Source organism: Stegostoma tigrinum, chromosome 40, assembly GCF_030684315.1.
Source record: "Stegostoma tigrinum isolate sSteTig4 chromosome 40, sSteTig4.hap1, whole genome shotgun sequence".
NCBI lineage: Eukaryota > Metazoa > Chordata > Chondrichthyes > Orectolobiformes > Stegostomatidae > Stegostoma > Stegostoma tigrinum.
The window spans coordinates 14,471,952-14,490,717 of record NC_081393.1 but is presented as its reverse complement, the minus strand read 5'-3'; the positions used below and the strand labels follow the sequence as shown (position 1 = coordinate 14,490,717).

The following is an 18,766-nucleotide window of genomic DNA, read 5'->3' as shown; positions in this document are numbered from 1 at the left end:
AGCGTCAGACTTTAATGTAGCCGACCCGTATACCGCATCCATTTTAACTTTGTTATTACCGAGGTTACATATGTGACTGAAGTATATTGACTGCCCGAAAATTCGCCAGCAATGTTGAGCCACTAAAGTGCGCGAAATCACATCAGTATTCACATGCGTTAGCCTGTAACTTCTCCTCTGTCAAACTTGTTAATTGTTTCAATTTGTTGTGATGTTCCTACAATATGCTTCAAAAGATGAACAACAATAAGCAAAAAATGTCAGAAGTTTCTTAGCAATGAAACATTAAAAGGTAAGTACGGTCTTTTTATTATGAATGAGAAAATTGGCATGAGACGGTATAGTATTCACATCACAGAAATGTCAGTGTTGCACTGTAAGTAAATGTACAGTACATTGCAAGGTTTCTTTAAATGTAAATAGATGAGATTTGAAGCATGTGGAAGTAATTTGCAGTAACTTACTGTAAAATTCCCAACAGGAATGTTATATTTTAAAATAATTCTGAATCATTGATTATGTCATGGAGAATTCATTATTGACTGCTCTGACTTAAAGGGAATTAAATAACTGAATTAATCAAGAATCCCTACAAAGTGTAGAAGCAGACAGTTTGGCCCATCGCACCCACACTGACCCTCTAAAGAGCATCCCACCCAAGCTCAACCACCCCTCCACCTCCACCCTGTTCCTACAAACCTGCGTTTGCGTGGCTACTCCACCTAGCCTGCACAGCTTTGGACTGTGGGAGGAAACCAGAGAATCCAGAAGAAACCCACGCAGACATTGGGAGAACTTGCAAAGTCCACAAAGATAGTTGCCCAAGAATGGATGGAAAAGTGTAAATAAAATTACTGAAGAGTGTTTTATAAACAAAACACGTTGCATGTGGCTGTTAGCCTTGAGTAAATGGTAAATAAATACTCAAGCTAGTGGTAAAGCATTGTGTGTGTCACTTTTGCAGTTGCAACAAGCTTGCTTCTTGGCACATCTCATGTCACAATCTAGGCTGATGCTCACGGTAGAACTGATGGAATGTTGCACTGTTGGGAGCCTAACCTATCAGCTGAGTTAAACCATGACCCCATTTGCCCAATTTGGTGGAGCATTTTGAGAAAGAGTTTTCCTGATGATCCGGCTGATGTTTATCTCTCAACCAATGTTTAAAAAATGGTTATGTTGTTACTTGTTTTACTTCTGCTTGTGTGACCTTGCTGAATGAAAATTGACTGTAACATCTGCTTAGGTTATCATAGAAAGTACGTTTGGTCAGCACTTAATGGATTATCAAGTGTCATTGAATATCCTTCGTGTGGGAAAGTAAGGTTTTTTACTCTTTTTACAGATTTTGAAAACTTAAAGTTAACAGAAACTGAAAATATAAAAGAAATGAAGTCAAAATGTAGCGAGTCAGTCAGCAGAAAGTGAAAATGGGCTCACATTTCAAATGAAATTTGACTTTTGTGTCATTCTGAACTATTAACTCATATCTCTTCTGGCTGCTGACTCAGCAGATATGAATTTACAGTACTTTTCCATTGTACTTCAGTTTTCAGAGTTTTTATTAACAAATGTTTGTTATTCCCCAGGAGGTGTCTTGCACACAAAAGACTGCTGGTAACCTACTTCAGATGCTGTATCAGGATCCCCACCGTTGGTCCTATACCTTTCAGTCATACTCCTGTATGAGCCGAATCAAGGCCCATTTGGCACCAGTATCTCCCAGACTACTAAATGCAGAACAACCAGTGCAGATATTTGAAAGATCAGTCTACAGTGATAGGTAACTACATGGCTACAGTGTTGACTTTTAATGCTATCTACTTGGTGAGTTCCTTAAAATGGGCTGGAAAATGCAAAACTTCCATCACTATCTATTTCAATGGAATACCTTGGTGCGTTAGTGGTGACTTTTCTGTTCTAGTGTATATATTGAAGAAAGATACAGTTAAGTCCTTCAGATCATCAAGGCATCAAAGAGTATGGAGAGAATGTGGGAATATGGCATTGAGATAGAGAATCAGCCATGATCCTCTTGAATGGCAGAGGCTCAAAGGACCAAATGACCTACTACTCCTAGTTTCTTTGTTTCTTTTTGAAATAACTCGAAATAGGTTGGTATCACATCACCAGGTCACCCTTAATTTACACATGAACAGTCTGTCACTCTAGTACTGCCTTTAAAGCTCCCAGAATGACAATTTCTCTGATATTCCTGTGTCTGTCTGTCACTCAGTCAGACAGGTCTCCCTCATTTGGACAATATTAACAGCCCAGTCAGGGACCTCAGATTCACTGAGGTCCACCTGACTGACCTCCTGACAATGTTCATGACAATGACACCCTCACCCTCACTACATGTTCCACCTCTTGTTATGACCTTGATGTGTGAAGTGGTTAATTACGGATTATTTTAAGTTATAAATTGCACTCATTAGACTTTCAGGGGATAATAGCACAGTGGTAATTTTCCTGGATCAGTGATTGTAAGACCCAGAATAATAATCTGGGAAGATTGTGTTCAAAACCGAGAGAACTATCAGAATTTGATTCAGTTAATTAATGAAGCTGAATGATTTGGTGGGTGGTTGGGTGGATTATTTGATTTTTTTAAAAAAAGTCTGGAATGAATTGCTTGTCTCATGAACAGTGCAGAAATTATCAGGTAATCATTTAAAAATCTCACTGGTTCACGAACATCCTTCAGGAGGGAAATCTTCTGTTCTAAGCTTGGTCTGGTCTCCAGAACAACAGTGTGTTGACTCTTAAATGCCTTCTGAAATGGTCCAGGAAGCTACTCTGTTTTACTAACATGTGACAGAAAAGCTAAAATGGCAGAAAACTGGATCAACCACCTGACATTGACCTCAGCACCAGAAACAACAGTGGCCAGTCTCGTCAAGTTGATCCTTCAAAGTCCTCCTTACTAATTTCAGGGCACTTGCATGAAATTGGGAGAGATGTGCTGCAGGTCGATTGGACAATATTCTGGAAACATCATACTCGCTGCATTGTATTTTCGTCTGACAATAGGTCATACATCACATCCCTGGTTGAGCAGTTTTCCACTGGTAGGACCTTCATTATAGCGAGTGGCAGCATTGAATAGTTACAAAGGAGTTACCATCTGAATACTTGACATTGATTTTTGCACTGAATTTTTATGGCATCAGGTTAAATTTGGGGAGTGAAATCTGTTGATTACCACTTCTCCTGCCTCAGCTGATGAACTAATATTGTTCCACGTTGAACATGACTTTGACAAGTCTTTGAGGGTGGCAAGGGCAGCAAATGTACTCCAAGTGGAGACAGTAATGTCTCTACCAAGTGTAGCTCATGATCATTACCAAAAACTGAACTGGCTGAGCTCTGAAGGATATTCATCGGTCACTCAGCTTACCTACCATCTAAATAACTGCACTGTCCTTGCAAAGATGAAATCCTGCCTTCACTTTGAGCCATAGATCCATCATGTTGTCTGAGACAACCACCATACTAAATGGGTTATATCGAGACCGTGTAAACTGCTCAAATCTTTGCAATGCCACATATTAGTTTTCAGTCAGATGTGGAAGCATTGTAATGACTTTCCCAATGGATTCTCCTCAATGAAAGATGGGTCAGACCTGTACTTGGTTCCTCTCTCTGGAATGTCAAAATTAGAATCACTTAGCCGCTGCCAACGGCACACACTTTGATAATTTTCTGAATGACACCATGTGCATTGAATTATACATAGCCCCTGACGAGTATGAGTTAAGATTTTTCCCCAGGCATCTTTTCTCTTACCCACTCCTTTATATGAAACATAGTTCCACCATAGAGTTGTCTTGTAGATCCAAACTCTCACTTTGTAATCTGTGAGCCTCAACACTGATTTTGAAACTGACCTTCCCTTTCAAAATCCAATGTATGCATGTTTCATTTCGTATAGAAGAGGAAACAGAATTGTGGTTGACTTTTTTCTCCCCTCTCCTTAGCCACCGTGTAATTAGAAGATAGAAGAAGATTGAGCAGTACAGCACAGTACAGGCCCTTCGGCCCACAATGTTGTGCCAAACTTTTACTCTAATCCTAAGGTCTATCTAACCTCCACCCCTACCTGATACTATCATTCCAGCCTCGGGTAACCGTCTGTGCAGAGTTTGCACATTCTCCTTGTGTCTGCGTGGGTTTCCTCCGGGTGCTCCAGTTTCCTTCCACAGTCCAAAGATGTGCAGGCCAGGTGAACCAGCCATGCCAAATTGCCCATGGTGTCCAGGGGTGTGCGGGCTATAGGGGGATGGGTCTGGGTGGGATGCCCCAAGGGGCGGCACGGACCCGCTGGGCCAAAGGGCCTGTTTCCGCACTGTAGGGAATCTAATCTAATCTAATCCATATGCCTATCTAATAGCCGCTTAAATGCCCCTAATGAGGCTGACTTCACCACCCTCTCTGGCCATGCATTCCACGCCCCGACCACTCTGAGTAAAGAACCTACCTCTGACGTCTCCCCTATATCTACTTCCACTCACTTTAAAACTATGTCCCCCCACAATAGCTGCCTCCACCCTAGGAAAAAGTCTCTGGCTGTCTGCTCTATCTATACCTCTGATCATTTTGTACGCCTCTATCAAGCCGTACTTGGAACTAACATGGCATTTATTCTACTGCCTTAACTTTCACTTCCTTACATTGTTTCTCAGAGTGAATTTATTCCTCCAAAAAACACTTTTTTTTAAAAGTCGAAGTAATCACATTCCTGTTTCGCCATCTTTTGGTCATTTCCCCAATCAGCAGACTGTTGGAGCTGCAGCTGGTAAACACACTCAGCCATCGCAACACCACCGTACTCCATCACCCTCTCACTCTCCCCCGATCCTGCCCCTCAGTCTACCCCTCAGAGCCCGCCCCTTGTTGTTTTGAGCAACCTCACCATGGCCATAGCATAAATCAACCAATATACAGAGGGGATTGAAACTGAGCCTTGACATATGGTATTTTTCAGCTCCTTTATGAATAAAGTCACTGAACAATGGAGAATCCTTCAAGCCTACAACTGACACTCCGACTTGAAATTAATGATTAATTCAGTAGCTCTGATCTGCGTAGTTTACCACTTGACTGGAAATTTGCAAAATGCTTACAAAAGCTCCAAAGTAGATTTGAACATTTCTATGGTTATTCAAGGATTAAGAAACTTGAATTGAGTCATGTTTGTGATTACCATTGTAGGTATGTATTTGCATCCAATTTATATAAAATTGGTTGGCTGAATGACATTGAATGGACCGTCTACCAGGACTGGCACACTTATCTTCTCAATCAGTTTGGTAATCGAATAGCTTTGGAAGGAATTATCTATCTTCAAGCATCTCCTGAAGTAAGTCATGTGCTGAAATTCAACAACACTGACTAATAGTTCTTGATGTTGATTTTTTAACAGTGCAGAATTAATTAAATGGTGTTGTGAACTCTGAGGGATTATCTTTAAGCTTCTCATATGACCTGTTTGGCACTCTCCACATTTCTGTTAAGGAAATTTGATGCAGGCAAATACAACCAAATTAAATTTTTAAGTGAAAGAAAGGAAAAATAATGGCGATAGCTCTATGTCGAGTTCCACTCTGTTGTGGTGATATTGGGAAGTCATTAAACAGGTAATTAGAAATACAACCAAGAAATACACAGCTTGTAGTTATGGGTGACTTTCATTTGCATAAAGATGGACAAAACTAAATTAGTAGTAACAGCCTAGAAGAGCAATTCCCAGAGTGTCTACATGGAAGGTTTTCTGGATCAATGCATTCAGGAACAAACTAGAGAACAGGCCATCTGAGACTGGGCATTGTTCAATGAGGAAGGGCTGATTCATATTCTAGCTGTGTGAGGACTCTTGGCAAAGAGTGACCGTAAAATGACAGAATTGTTCATTAAGATGGAGTGTGACGTAGATGATTCCAAGACTAGAGTATCAAACTGAAATCAAGAAATTTTTTGATGCTATGAGGCATGAGCCAGCTCTGATAAATTTAGGAATGTTACTGAAAGGGATAATGGTGGACAGACAATGGCAGAAAAAATTAAAAGAGCATGTGGATGAACTGGAACAATTCTTTATTTCTGTTTGGCATAAAAGTAAAATGGGAAAGGTTGACCATGGCCAACAATGTACTAGATCAAGGAAGGTGTATATAAATGGGCCACAAAATGCAGCAGATCTGAGGATTGGACACGGATTAGATTTCAGCAAAAGAGGACGAAGCGATTAAGAGGGAGAAAATAGATTAGGTTTGTGGAGAACATGGAAACTGGTTGTAAAAGCTTCCATAGGTATGTGAAAAGAAAAAGAAGTGTGAAAAAAAAATAAAAGTCCCTTATAGTCAGACACAGGCTAAGTTATAATCAGAAACAAAGAGCTGGCAGACAAACTGAATGTATGCTTTAGTTCTGTTTTCACAAAGGAGACACAAATAATGCCCCGAATATATCAGGAAACAGAGGTATTCATGAGACGGAGGAAATGAAGGAAATCAGTATTGACAAATTATGTCCGGGAATTTGAAGGATTGAAGGCTGATAAATCCCAAGGGTCTTATAATCTACATTGCAGATAACTTAACGAAGTGGTTGCAGAAATAATTATTGCTGGTCATCTTTCAAGATTCTGTAGTGTTTGGGACAGTTTCTACAGATTGGAGCGAAGCCAATGTAACTTGACTATTTACAAAAGGAGGTAGAGAGAAAATGGAAACATCGACCAGTTCGCATGACATTGGTACTTAGTGCAGAGAAAAGTCATTGTTCTGCCCGTTGAGTCTGCAACCCAAACTGAACCCTACCCTGTCCCCATTACCCTGCATTTCACATGGCTAATCCACTTAGCCTGTACATCCCTGGATGCTGTGGACAATTTGGCATGACTAATTGTCTTAACCTGCACACCTTTGGACTGTGGGAGGAAACTGGAACACCTGGAGGAAACCCACACAGACACAGGAAAAACATGGAAACTCGGGAGACATTCACTCGAAGCTGGAATTGAAACCAGGTCCTTGGCGTTGCGAGGCAGCAGTGCTAATCAATAAATCGCCATGATTCCTTTTATTTTTATATTGCCCTTGATGATCTTCTGTAAGTATTGATTTCCCCAGTTTACACCCCTGAGTGTCCCCATTGCTGGAGTCTGTTATGAAAGATTTAATAACAGGTCGCTTGGAAACAGTAAAAGGATTCAGCAGAGCCAACATGGATTGACATCAGGGAAATCAATCGACAAATCAATTGGAACTTTTTGAGGATGTAATTTCTTTTCAAGTTGATAGTGGGGTTGGTGGATATGGTTGACGTGGATTTCCAATTAGGTCCACAACCGATTAGTTTATATAATTAAAATACCTGGGATTTGGGTTCATTGTGGAGAACCAGATGGAGAACTGGATGGGAGGCAGAAAACAAAGTCTAGGAATAAACAGGTCTTTCTTTGAGAGACACGTAGTGTCTGATGGTGTACTTGAAAGATCAGTGCCTGAATCCCTGCTCATTACAATATATATTGATTATTTAGATGAGGAAATGTAATATTTCCAAGTTAATGGCTACATAAAGCTGGGTAGGAGGGTGGGCAATGAGGAAGGTGTAATGATGCTTCAGAGTGATTTCAAGTTCAGTGAGACGACGAATGCTAGCCACATAAAATATAATATGGATAAGTGTGAGGTTATCCAGTTTGGAAGCAAGAACAAGAAGACAGATTATGACCTGAATGGTGATAAATTGGGAAAGAGAAGGTGCAATAAGGCCTGGTCGTCCTTGATGTTATTTGTTGAAAGTGAACATGTAGATGTAGCAGTGGTGAAAAAGTCAAGTGGTACGTTGGCCTTGATAGCGAGAGGATTTAACTGCAGGAGCAAGGATGTCTTGGGGCAATTGTACAGGGCCTTGGTGAGACCACACCTGGAGTATTATGTGCAATTATTGTCATCTTACCTGAGGAAGGGTGTTCTTGCTGTGGAGGGAGTGCAGCAAAAGTTTCTCAGACTTATTCCTGAAATGGCAGGGCAGACATGACGAAAGACTCGATTGGTTAGGTATCTATTCACTGAGATTTGGAAGACTAAGGGAAGATCCCATGGAAACCTATAAAATTCTAATGGGATGAGACAGAGTAAATGCAGCAATGATGTTCCTGATGACGAGAACCAAAGATCACAGTTTAAGGATGTGGGGAAGGCCATTTAGGAGTGAGATAAGGAGAAATTTCTTCATTAGGAGAGTGGAAAGCGGTTGAGCTCAAAACATTTGAATGTTTTTGAGAAGGAATTTGATGTGGTTCTTGGGGTGAAAGGGATCCAAGGCTGTAAGAAGCAAGTGGGAAGATTGTAATGCTTTGATCATATTGAATGGTGGAGCAAGTTCAAAGGGCTGAATGGCCGACTCCTACTCCTAGTTTTAAGATTTCCCCACATGATCATCATCTTTTTTCAGTACCAGCACAACTTGCCTAATCAGTACTGGTATTTCATCTTGATCTTTTTACCTCCCTTATAGAATCATACAGCAGGGAAACAGACCCTTTGGTCCATTCAATCGATGCTGAACATAATCCCAAACGTACATAGTCCGACCTGCCTGCTCCTGGCCCATATTGCTCCAAGCCTTTCCTATTCATGCAATTATCCAAATGTGTTTCAAACACTATATAATTGTACCCACATCCACCACTTCCTCAGGAAGTTCATTCCGTGTGAACCACCCTCAGTGTAAAAAAAATTGCCCTTCGTATCTTTTTAAAGTCTCTCTCCCCTCACCTTAAAAATGTGCCCCAGTCTCAAAATCACCCATCCTAGGGAAAGACACATACCACTAACTCTACCCGTACCCCGTATGATTATGGGGGATGGGTCTGGGTCTGGGTCTGGGTGGGATGCTCCAAGGGGCGGTGTGGACTTTCTGGGCTGAAGGGCCTGTTTCCACACTGTAGGGAATCTTAAAAAAAGACATTACTGGCCAGCGGTGGGGTGGTGGTGGGATCTTTGTATTTACCGCATCAAACCCTTTCATAATTTCAAAGAAAATGTTTCTGTTTAGAATGGAAATCAAAAACCTCCAGTTATAAGGATCAGATAATCAGAAATTAGTCCTTTGATAAATTCAGGGAAAATATGTAACCTGAGACTGTACGATTATGGAACTTGCTTTAGGTAAATGATCGCGATGTGTTTAAGGAAGAAAAATACATATTCGAGGGTGACAGGAAGAGAAGCTAATGCTGGCAGGGTAAGGTAAAAGCAGTCAAATATAAACCACTAATTTCTTTGCTGTAAATTCCATGTTAGGAAATCTTTTAAAGAGTTTGTATAAATGCTTCAGAAAATGAATGCCTGATAGACATACTTGTTCCTTTTGAGATATTACAAGCAGAAGGCTTTCAGTAAGTAAGAACGGAAAGTGCTGGATATACTTCAAGACTTCAGATCAAGTTTTGCATGATTTCAGTTGTGCAAAAAAGTCTGCAAAATCTCACGAAATGTATGGCACTGGATAGAAGCATTGACTAAAAACAGAAGCACTGTAGGAAGTGTTTTCTTGCATTCGGAGAAGCTGTTGAATGGTTTTTTTTATGGGATCAGTGACTTTATCGCTCTTGTTTTATTTACATAAATGGGCTGGACTCTGAAATCACCTTAAAGATTGATATTACTATGAATGATACTACTAAAGTAACCAATACATTAAAAATTAGACTGCAGTGAGATATTTTCAAAAATACCTGTTTAATTTGTTAAAATTATAAATCAAAATAAAGCCTCGCTGATGCAAAATGGTACTGAAGAGGGTAAGGAAAAATTTCAGTATCAGCAAAAGCTTCTGATCACGCTTACTTAAGTTTAGAATGAGAGACTTTTCCTGTATGAACTTTACTATTAAGTCTTGCTCCCCAGAGTAATGTGACTTTTGACCAAAGAAAATTGGAATAATATTTAACTGATAATTGGAGATGGGGAGGTTACATGTGTGTGTCGAACTGTTTTGTGTCTCTGAAATATTTTGAGAGAACCATCATTTCTTTTCCACAGAAGTGTTTGGAACGATTACACCGAAGGGGTAGAGATGAAGAAAAGGAAATTCAACTGGAGTACCTGGAAGAGCTCCATTTACAACATGAAAACTGGCTCGTGAAACGCTGTACAGTGTAAGTGATTTTGATTCAAATTTGTTTGTTCTTTTGTGTTTAATTTCATGGCAATTTGCAAATTCTAATGACATCTGCTCATAATGGAATGTTTTTTTTCCCCTGAACCTTTTAATAGTTCTTCCTGCAACTTCGCTATTCTTTTTCTGTCTTGTTCCTTTATAAAGCAAAATTCGACAACTGAGTCTGCCAAACTGCAGCTTAATGCCCAGAACTCCGTAAAGGTCAAATCATTGAATGATGCATCAGACGAGAGCTATCCAATGAGCGCTCCACTCCTGCAGTTTCCCTCTTTCCCTGTCATATTTTCTCTTTAAATATTTAGCTAATCCTCTTTTGAAAGTTACTACAGAATCTGCACATGCTACACTTTTTGGGAAAATGCATTCCAGATCAAATAGCCATGATAGTCTTGTTGCCAGTGACATTTCTTTGTGTCTTTGTATTCTGACACTAAAAATTGTTAGTCTGTATTTCCTGCATTTGTGATTTTGTACATCTGTGTTAAATCACCTCTTAGTGTCTTGTGCTTCAAGGAGAACAGCTCTTCTGGGCTCCCACCAGGGATTAGACAACTTTTCCAAAGTGCAGTGCACAAAATTAAACATATCAGTCAGATGTAGTCTATTCAGTAAGATTAGCATAGTTTCCCTATTTTAAAGTCTCCTTCTAAGATCCTAAGAAGTAGGAGCAGGAATATGCCATTCCACCCCTACTCTGCCTTTCAATTAGCTCATGACTTGATGTGGCCTTCCTCACCCTCTAGACTCCTTTGTCACTCAAAAACTGTCCAGCTCAGTCTTGCATGTCTTTAGTGTCCCAGCCTTGGTGTTTTCTGGGGAAAAGAATTCCACACAGTACCAGCCCTCTGAAGTGAGAGATCCCAGTTTTAAACTCTGCTCATCAATTCTAGATTCTGTATGAGGGTAAACATCCTGTCAACATCTACCTTGCCAAGTCCCCTCAGAATCTCAGATGTGTCCTAAACTCCCATACCCAACTCTCAATCTGTTCTTGTAAAATAGTCCCTCCATTTAAGGAATCAGCCCAGTGAGACTTCTAAACTGCCTGGAATGAAAGTATATCTGTCCTCCTGTAAAAAGATCAAAACTGTAAAGGAATCAAAAAAGAAATTGATATAACTGCACAGAGGCAAGTGTCCCATCACCAAGTCACCCTTTATTTACTTGTGCACAGTACACTGCCTGTGGTCAGTCAGCTTGAAATGAGTTGCCTGAACTAATCTCCTGGCAATATTGGTCAGCTGGGCCTTTCCTGATTGGCCCAGGTTAACGACCCCAGTCAATAACCTCAGAGTCAACGAGTTTAACCTGGTTCCAATCACTACAGGAACATAGTCCAAAAGCGCTGGACTGTATGTGCAAGGCAAAACAATGACACCAGTAAAAATAAATCTTCCTCAGTTTCTTACAGGCAGTATACTTGTTTCACAATGTGTTGTGCATTTTGAATCTTCCATTTCAGGATTGAAACTTTGTAGCCACATATTCTTTTCAGTAAAAATGGTCCGTAGCTGGATATTTATGCGGCAGCAGTGCCCGCCCCATCCTTGCTAAAAAGCCAAGTCTGTCCCCCATCTGTTTGGCTGTGCGATTTTGCATCGCTTGGCTGAGGGCATGACCTCTGCCCTATCTGAGATGAGGTCTCGCATCTCAGAGCTGTTACCCAATTGGATGGCCTGTAGCTTTGAAGCACAGCAGTGCTATTGGAAATGCAGTGAGTTCCCATCAATGATTATCAAATTGAGCCAAATGTCACCATATATCTATGTTCACAGATGTAAGAACAAGCTCAGATCAGACATCACCCAGAAGGAGAGAACATGTTAGTGAGCATTCCCGGAATACTACTTGATTTCCTGCACTGAGAATCGGGATGAAACCTTTTTAGTCAGTTCCCCACCTGCAAGTTGCAGAGAAATTATGCTGTGTGGAAGACATGTGGAGAAAGTGTTGCTTTTGTTTTACATGGGGAATTATCTCCATTCTTTCCATTTTCAATAGACTGCACTTTGAACATCTGAGGAACATCCCAGTGTTGGTGTTGGATGTCAATGAGGATTTTGAGGATGATAAAACGAGACGAGAAAAGCTGTTCGAAGAAGTAAAGTGTTGCTCTTTCTTCTTTGTTTTTTGTTGATTTTTTGTTCCTCAGATTTCTGATTCATGGAATATAAGCCTAGAATTTGTTGTCCACCTCTAATTACCCTCTAGTAGATTCTGCAAAACTGCCTCTTGAACCATTAGTATCTCCAGTACATATGGTGAAGGGATTCTAGTCATGCTGTTTGGTAGTACACTCCAGGATTTTGACCTAAAGGTTATGAAGGATTTCTGAAATATTCAGAAATCAGGACAGTGCAAAATGAAGATGGAAACCAGGGGATGATGGCATTCCCATACACTGTGACCCTGTCCTTCTTGAAGTAGACGTCACAAATTTGGGAAGCACTTAGTTAAAATCTTTTCACATGATTTGCGTTTAGCACTGTTAGTGAGGTCAACGTATGTTGCCTATTCTTCATTGCTTGACAACAAGTGGTGAACTGCCTTCTTGAACCAATCCTGCCCTGACGATGGAGATGCATTCCCCGATTCTGTAATGAAGGGAGTTCCGGCTGTTGAGGAAACTGAGGCTATTAGTTGCAACATACTTTGTAATTGATATTCATACTGCAGCCAGTGTTTGCTGGTGGAGGTGTCACTGTTTCATGTATCAGATAGGTGCCAAATAAGTGAGCTATTTGTCTAGTTGTTGTCAGGTTTCTTGAGTATTGTCAGATGGCCCTGATCCAAACTGATGCAGAGTATTCCATCATGATCCTGAATTGTGCCTTGCAGTCATTCACCACGGAATGCCTTTGACCCATTCTTTTATCCGCAATAATCTATTTTGTGCTCTGCCAGTATCTGGAGAAGACTTAGTTGAAAGAGGGTTCCCAAAGACTCAAATGCTTCTCCTTACAAAGAATATAGCAGTAGCCTGGTCCCAAGAGGACCTTAGTTTTGAAATGAGTATCAAAAAAGTGAACTTCAAAATGAAGCTACAACATAGATTTCTGCAGCCACAAGAATCTGTTCATATTGTACTGTCTGTGGCTGTGCAAGTGACAACCACATCCACTCTTTAGTGGATGTCGACCAGTATGAAATTGTGATGGGTAGGTTACTAATGTATTTTATCTGAGAACTAGAACATCAAGAAAAAATTCATGGGGATGTGGTCTTTCCAACTGAGGCACAGTATAAGAGGCTGTACCAACGGTGTTCTGGAAACTTCTCCAGTCAATTTCCTCAATTGAATCATCTTCCAAATCCTAAATATTTGGTGTGACAACGTAACAATTATCACAGTTGTCATGATGCATGAATTTTTCAATATTTGTCCAAGCTTGACATTTTCAAGCAAAACAATCAAGGCCAATAATTTGGCCCCCTGGTACATAATCCTACAGAGATATCTTAGCAGTATCAAGGGTATTACATAAAGGCATAAAGTGGTAATTGATGGTGACAGTTGTCCAGAACATTGGTGATTACTGATTACACTTCATTCATTGTGGTCCCGTCCATGAAATTTCAGGGTCATCTTCATAAAATAGATCTTGACATGGTACTGAAGTGGTTTATTTTTGGCTCTGCTTCCTTTTCAGGTGAAGAAGTTTGTGAACAGTCTGAAGTTGGAAAAATGAAACACCCTTGTCATTTTAAGAAATTCCCTGAGTAGGAGTGATGTAGAGTGACAGAAGACTCGGTGATTGGGATAATCTTTTTAGTGTTAGTGCATTGTTCATTTCAAGCTCTCTTCCTTATTTAAATGCCTGTTACTAAGCTTGAAATATGCAGAAATTAAACTCTTATCATGCTGACATATTCTCTACAGAAACATTGCACAGTATTCTCATGATGACACAATCGATTGGAAACCACAAGTGTTCTGGTCTCTTTGAACTAAATATTTTATGCTTCAGTCTGTTCATCCTGTCCAATTTTGTTTATTTTTGCTATAAACCATCACAACTAACCCAGGATAAAAGCTCATTTTTAACTTTTGCTGTTGATTCTTAGTTTGCGGCTGAGGATTGTGCATCATTATAATTTACTCAATAAAAATGCATGGTGAATCACTTAGGAGTAACTTTTTAGTGCCGTATCATCAAGTAACAGTCAATCTCATGTGAAAATTTGGTCTGAACATTTGGCCAAAAAAATCTTCGTTTTTCATTTTCCTCTTTTAAAAAGTCAACTGTCAGTTTTCCAAAGACACTCTGTTCGGATTCTGCTCCTTTTTTTCCACCGTGCACTGAGAGTAATGGAACACAGGCCAGTATATGAAGCAGCAGTTTTGTGGTTTACCTGAATTAGTGCTTGATTAAAATAGAGGGCAATTTCTCCACTGAGGTGCTTTGCAAGTTTTTGTTTAATTTCTCTTAGAAATGGCAGAAGGAAGATTGGGGGAAAACAAACTCCAGAATCAGTGTCAATAGCATGTGTGAGCTGTGAGCAAATTGTTTAAATTCCTCAAACTGATCTAAGCTCACTGATCTGTCATAAATAGTCCAGAGGCCCTACAGAAAAAGAAGGATTATTGACATCTTTACTGAAAGAGTTTGCTGAAGAGGTGACAAAGTTGGACAGATAAGTCGACGGATGTTGTTACATAGACTTCCAAAATTATTCTGATCAAGTCCCTCACAAGTAACTGTTAGCTAAGGTGGAAGCCCACAGAATTGAGGGCATATTACTGATGTGGATAGGAAATTGGTTGATTGTCAGGAAACAGAGTTGGAATCATGTTTAAGTACTGAAGTTGGCAATTCGTGTTAGTGTCTGAATTATTCACAGTATTCATTTAACAATTTTGATAATGGTATAAAAAGTCAAATATCAAATTTGCTGATGACACAAAACTAGGCAGCATTTTAAATACTGTCAATGGCAGCATAAAATTACAACAGGTAAAATTACAATTCATAATTGAGGTGAATGGACAAGGTTGTGGCAGATGGATTTTTAGCTAAGCAAGAGGTTATCTGTTTTGGACCTAAAAAGGATAGGTTGGGTTATTTTTAGAAGGCACAAAGTCAAATACAGTGGATGCCTAACAAGATTTAGGGGTTCGGGTGCATTGCTCTGTAAAATGTCATAAACGGATACAGAAAATAGTCAAGAACGCTAATGAAATGCTGGCCTTCATATTTGTGGAGCTGGAATATAGGAATAAGATGTTATACAAAAACCTAGTTTGACACCACTTAGAATACTGTGAGCGGATCTGAGCACCACACTTTAGGAACGATAGTTTGGCCCTGGAGGGAGATCAGTGTAGTGTAAATCAGCGATTAGACAAATTTGGCCTTGAGACTCCAGAAGGGTGATTTAATCACGGTTTTGAGGTTATTAACAGGGAAAGACTTTTGAGTAGGAATGATGTAAAGTGGTAAAAGACTTGGTGACTGAGATATCCTTGTAGGTTTTAGTGCATTGTTCACACCAAGCTCTATTCTTTATTTAAATAGGATTGATATGTCTGTTTCTTAGGTTGAATTATGCAGAGTCAAAGAATTTGGGCCATGTCATTCAGGGGAGATATTAGAAAGTACTCAAACATAGAGAGTGGAGGATGTTTGGAACTCTCATCCTCAAAAGGTGGTTGATGCTAATTCAGTTGTTTGTTTTTAAATGAGGTCGATAGATTTTCATGAAGCAAGGGCATCAAGGAATATGAGCCAAAGGCAGACATACAGAGTTAGGCCACAAAACAGCCACAATCTTATTGAGTGGCACAGTAAGCTCAAGGAGCTGAATGGAGTACTCCTGTTCCTCTGTTCTAGTCCACTTACTTCTGAGTCATGTGTGTCTGAGACTGAAACATAAAAAAATGTAGCATGTTCTTTGCTTCTGTATGAGCCCTGACCTTCAAAGTAACACCTTTTGAAAATATTATTTACGTAAAAACTTAGCCCTTAACTTTTTTAGTGAATAAGGAGTTTCACATTTCATTGTTAGATAAGAATGTGCAACATGTATTTTGACAATATTTTCTATTGTTTATTGGCTTAGATTTCAGTTTTGACTGGTTCAAATTAAGGTCATGTCTAAGCTTTCTCATCAGTTCAATGTTTGTATTTAGAGTCAGAGATATATGGCACGTAAACAGATCCTTCAGTCCAACTCATCCGTGCTGACCACATACCCTATGTAAATCTAGTCCCATTTGCCAGCATTTTGCCCATAGCCTTGTAAACCCTTCCCACTCATATACCCATCCAGATGTCTCTTAAATGTTGTAATTGTACCAACCTCCAACACTTCCCCTGGCAGCTCATTCTGTACATGCACCACCCTCGGCACGAAAACATTGCCCCTTAGGTCCCTTTTACATCTTTCTCCCTCACCCTAAATCTATGTCATGTAGTTTTGGACTCCTCCACCCCAGAGAAAAGACCTTGGCTATTCACCCTATCCATGCCCCTCATGATTTTATATACCTCTATAAGGTCAGCACTTAGCCTCCGACGCTCTAGGGAAAACAGCCCCAGGCTATTCAGTCTCTTAGAGCTTAAACCCTCCAACCCTGGCAATATCCTAGTAAAGCTTTTCTGAGCCATTTTCTGGTTTCACGACATTCTTCCTTTGGGATAGAGACCAGAATTGCACGCAATACCCCACAAGTGCCCTAACCAGTGTCCTGTACAGCCGCAACATGACACCCAGTGCCTATACCCAATGCACTGAGCACTGACCAGAGGCAAGCATATCAAACACCTTCGCTATCCTATCTACCTGCAACACCACTAAAAGTACTGCAGATGCTGTAAATCAGGAACAAAGACTGAAGTTGCTGGAAAAGCCCAGCAGGTCTGGCAGCATCTGTGAAGCAAAAACAGAGTTAACGTTTTGGGTCCGGTGACTCTTCTTCCGTTTGTCAATGTTTCCTATATCTGTTTCTTTTGGTGTTATTGTAGACTTATGGTCTTAAGTGTAGCTGAAAAGAGAGTAGCCCATAGCTTTGGAGGTTTAAAATAATGTCTGTAAATGTATTAACTTGCTGTTACAGGTTGTCACTCCTGACAGTTACTCAATGATTAACTTATTGTGCAGAATCACAATTCTTAGTTATCAGCTATATGGATAAAACCTGGGAGTGACTTCAATGAAAGAATTCTTTCAAAGCAAAGATGATGGAGTAGAAAATCAAATCACTTTGAAGATTGCAATTCTAATTACTGTGTTAAAAATCCACACTGTTACATCCCTACAGTTAGATGGTCAAGTGGAATATATGGGATGGCATTAAAATTGGACACAACATGGTGGAAACACGGGTCAGTGGGCGCTGTACCTCCTTGCTTTTCACACAGGATTCTGGACCCAGTTTGCAAATGTGAATAGGGATAGGTAGTGGTTGACGTTCGTGTAGCTTGCTGGCAAGCCATTTCCTTACCACAATCCTGAATCCTGACCATTCTCTTTGAGTTCAGTTTGGCCAGAAGCAGCAGGAAGCTTTTTAAAATCAATCAAAGGCTAATTAAGACCATTGATAAGTTGACTGGAATTGTTCACATGTATTTTGGTCCCTCAGCCATATGGGAAGAATGGCAGATCTCTTTCAGTGGCCTCCCAATGACAGAGCAGGGGCCCAGCAATCCACAATCACTTTAAGACCTCCTGTCCCATCCCAATGTATTTATCATACCCACCTGGCCACCACTGTGGCCACAGGCTGCCCACCATAAACCTCTGTTTCCACAACAATGAAGAGGCCACTTTTTTTCTTCAGTTTTGTAATAAGTGCAGAGAAGGGACCTGTTACCTGCATTGGCAGGTTGCAAATCCTTCAGTTCTGAGCAAGCTACAGCCAATTACTTTTGCCTGACCACTGCCACTATGGGTGCATTCACACAACTTAGAAAGAATGTTGATGAGATCTATGACTGCCTCCCCTTCCTCACCCATGTTTCCTTCTTATGCCCTGAACAGAATTGTTTCCACCCCTTCTAAGGCTACCACACGTAAACTTTATTGAGCAAACAGCTGTGTCTATCTCATTTTCCTGTCCCCTGATCCTGATGCTGTAACACTCGAATATCTTGAGGAAAATAAAGGGATATCAGGAGAAGTCCAGGTGCTGGTCTAAAGGTCAGCTCGTGCAGGCTTTCTCTCCCTTCATGTTAGTCTTGTGGTCCATTGTTTAGGCATCACTGTCAGTTCAGCTACAGCATTTTGGCAGCCTTGCAAGCAGGCTCCCTTCCAGTAAGAGAGATATTGCTGGGAATCCACTATACATGGCAGGTTAACGGATCAGGCTTTTCATAGGGAAGAAACTTTGTTCTTGTGCTGTTTTGCTTCTAAAGGAAAATGCAGCTGATGATTTTCATATGCTGTATCTGTCTTCAATTGTGAAACTGAATAAAAACAGTAAACATGAACAGTTACTTCCCAAGCATTGGGATGAATTATCATTCAGTATACATGCCCTGACTTTGTTCCTTGCCTGTTGATGAGACTGCTACATCTCATCATACACAATGTTTAACTGTTCATAAAGTCTTGATGCTTATGTACTAAA

At 40.3% G+C, this 18,766-nt stretch overlaps 1 protein-coding gene across 1 annotated transcript in view; it reads left to right on the top strand.

The window, feature by feature from the left end:
* LOC125448136 (deoxycytidine kinase 2-like) overlaps positions 1-18,766 on the top strand; it is a 33,983-nt gene extending 15,217 nt beyond the window's left edge. Inside the window, exons 3-7 of the mRNA XM_048523196.2 lie at positions 1,590-1,783; positions 5,215-5,362; positions 10,059-10,174; positions 12,199-12,298; positions 13,848-18,766. Of these exons, the coding sequence (XP_048379153.1) occupies positions 1,590-1,783; positions 5,215-5,362; positions 10,059-10,174; positions 12,199-12,298; positions 13,848-13,886 (597 nt within the window). The 3' untranslated portion in view covers positions 13,887-18,766. The remainder of the gene's footprint in view (positions 1-1,589; positions 1,784-5,214; positions 5,363-10,058; positions 10,175-12,198; positions 12,299-13,847) is intronic.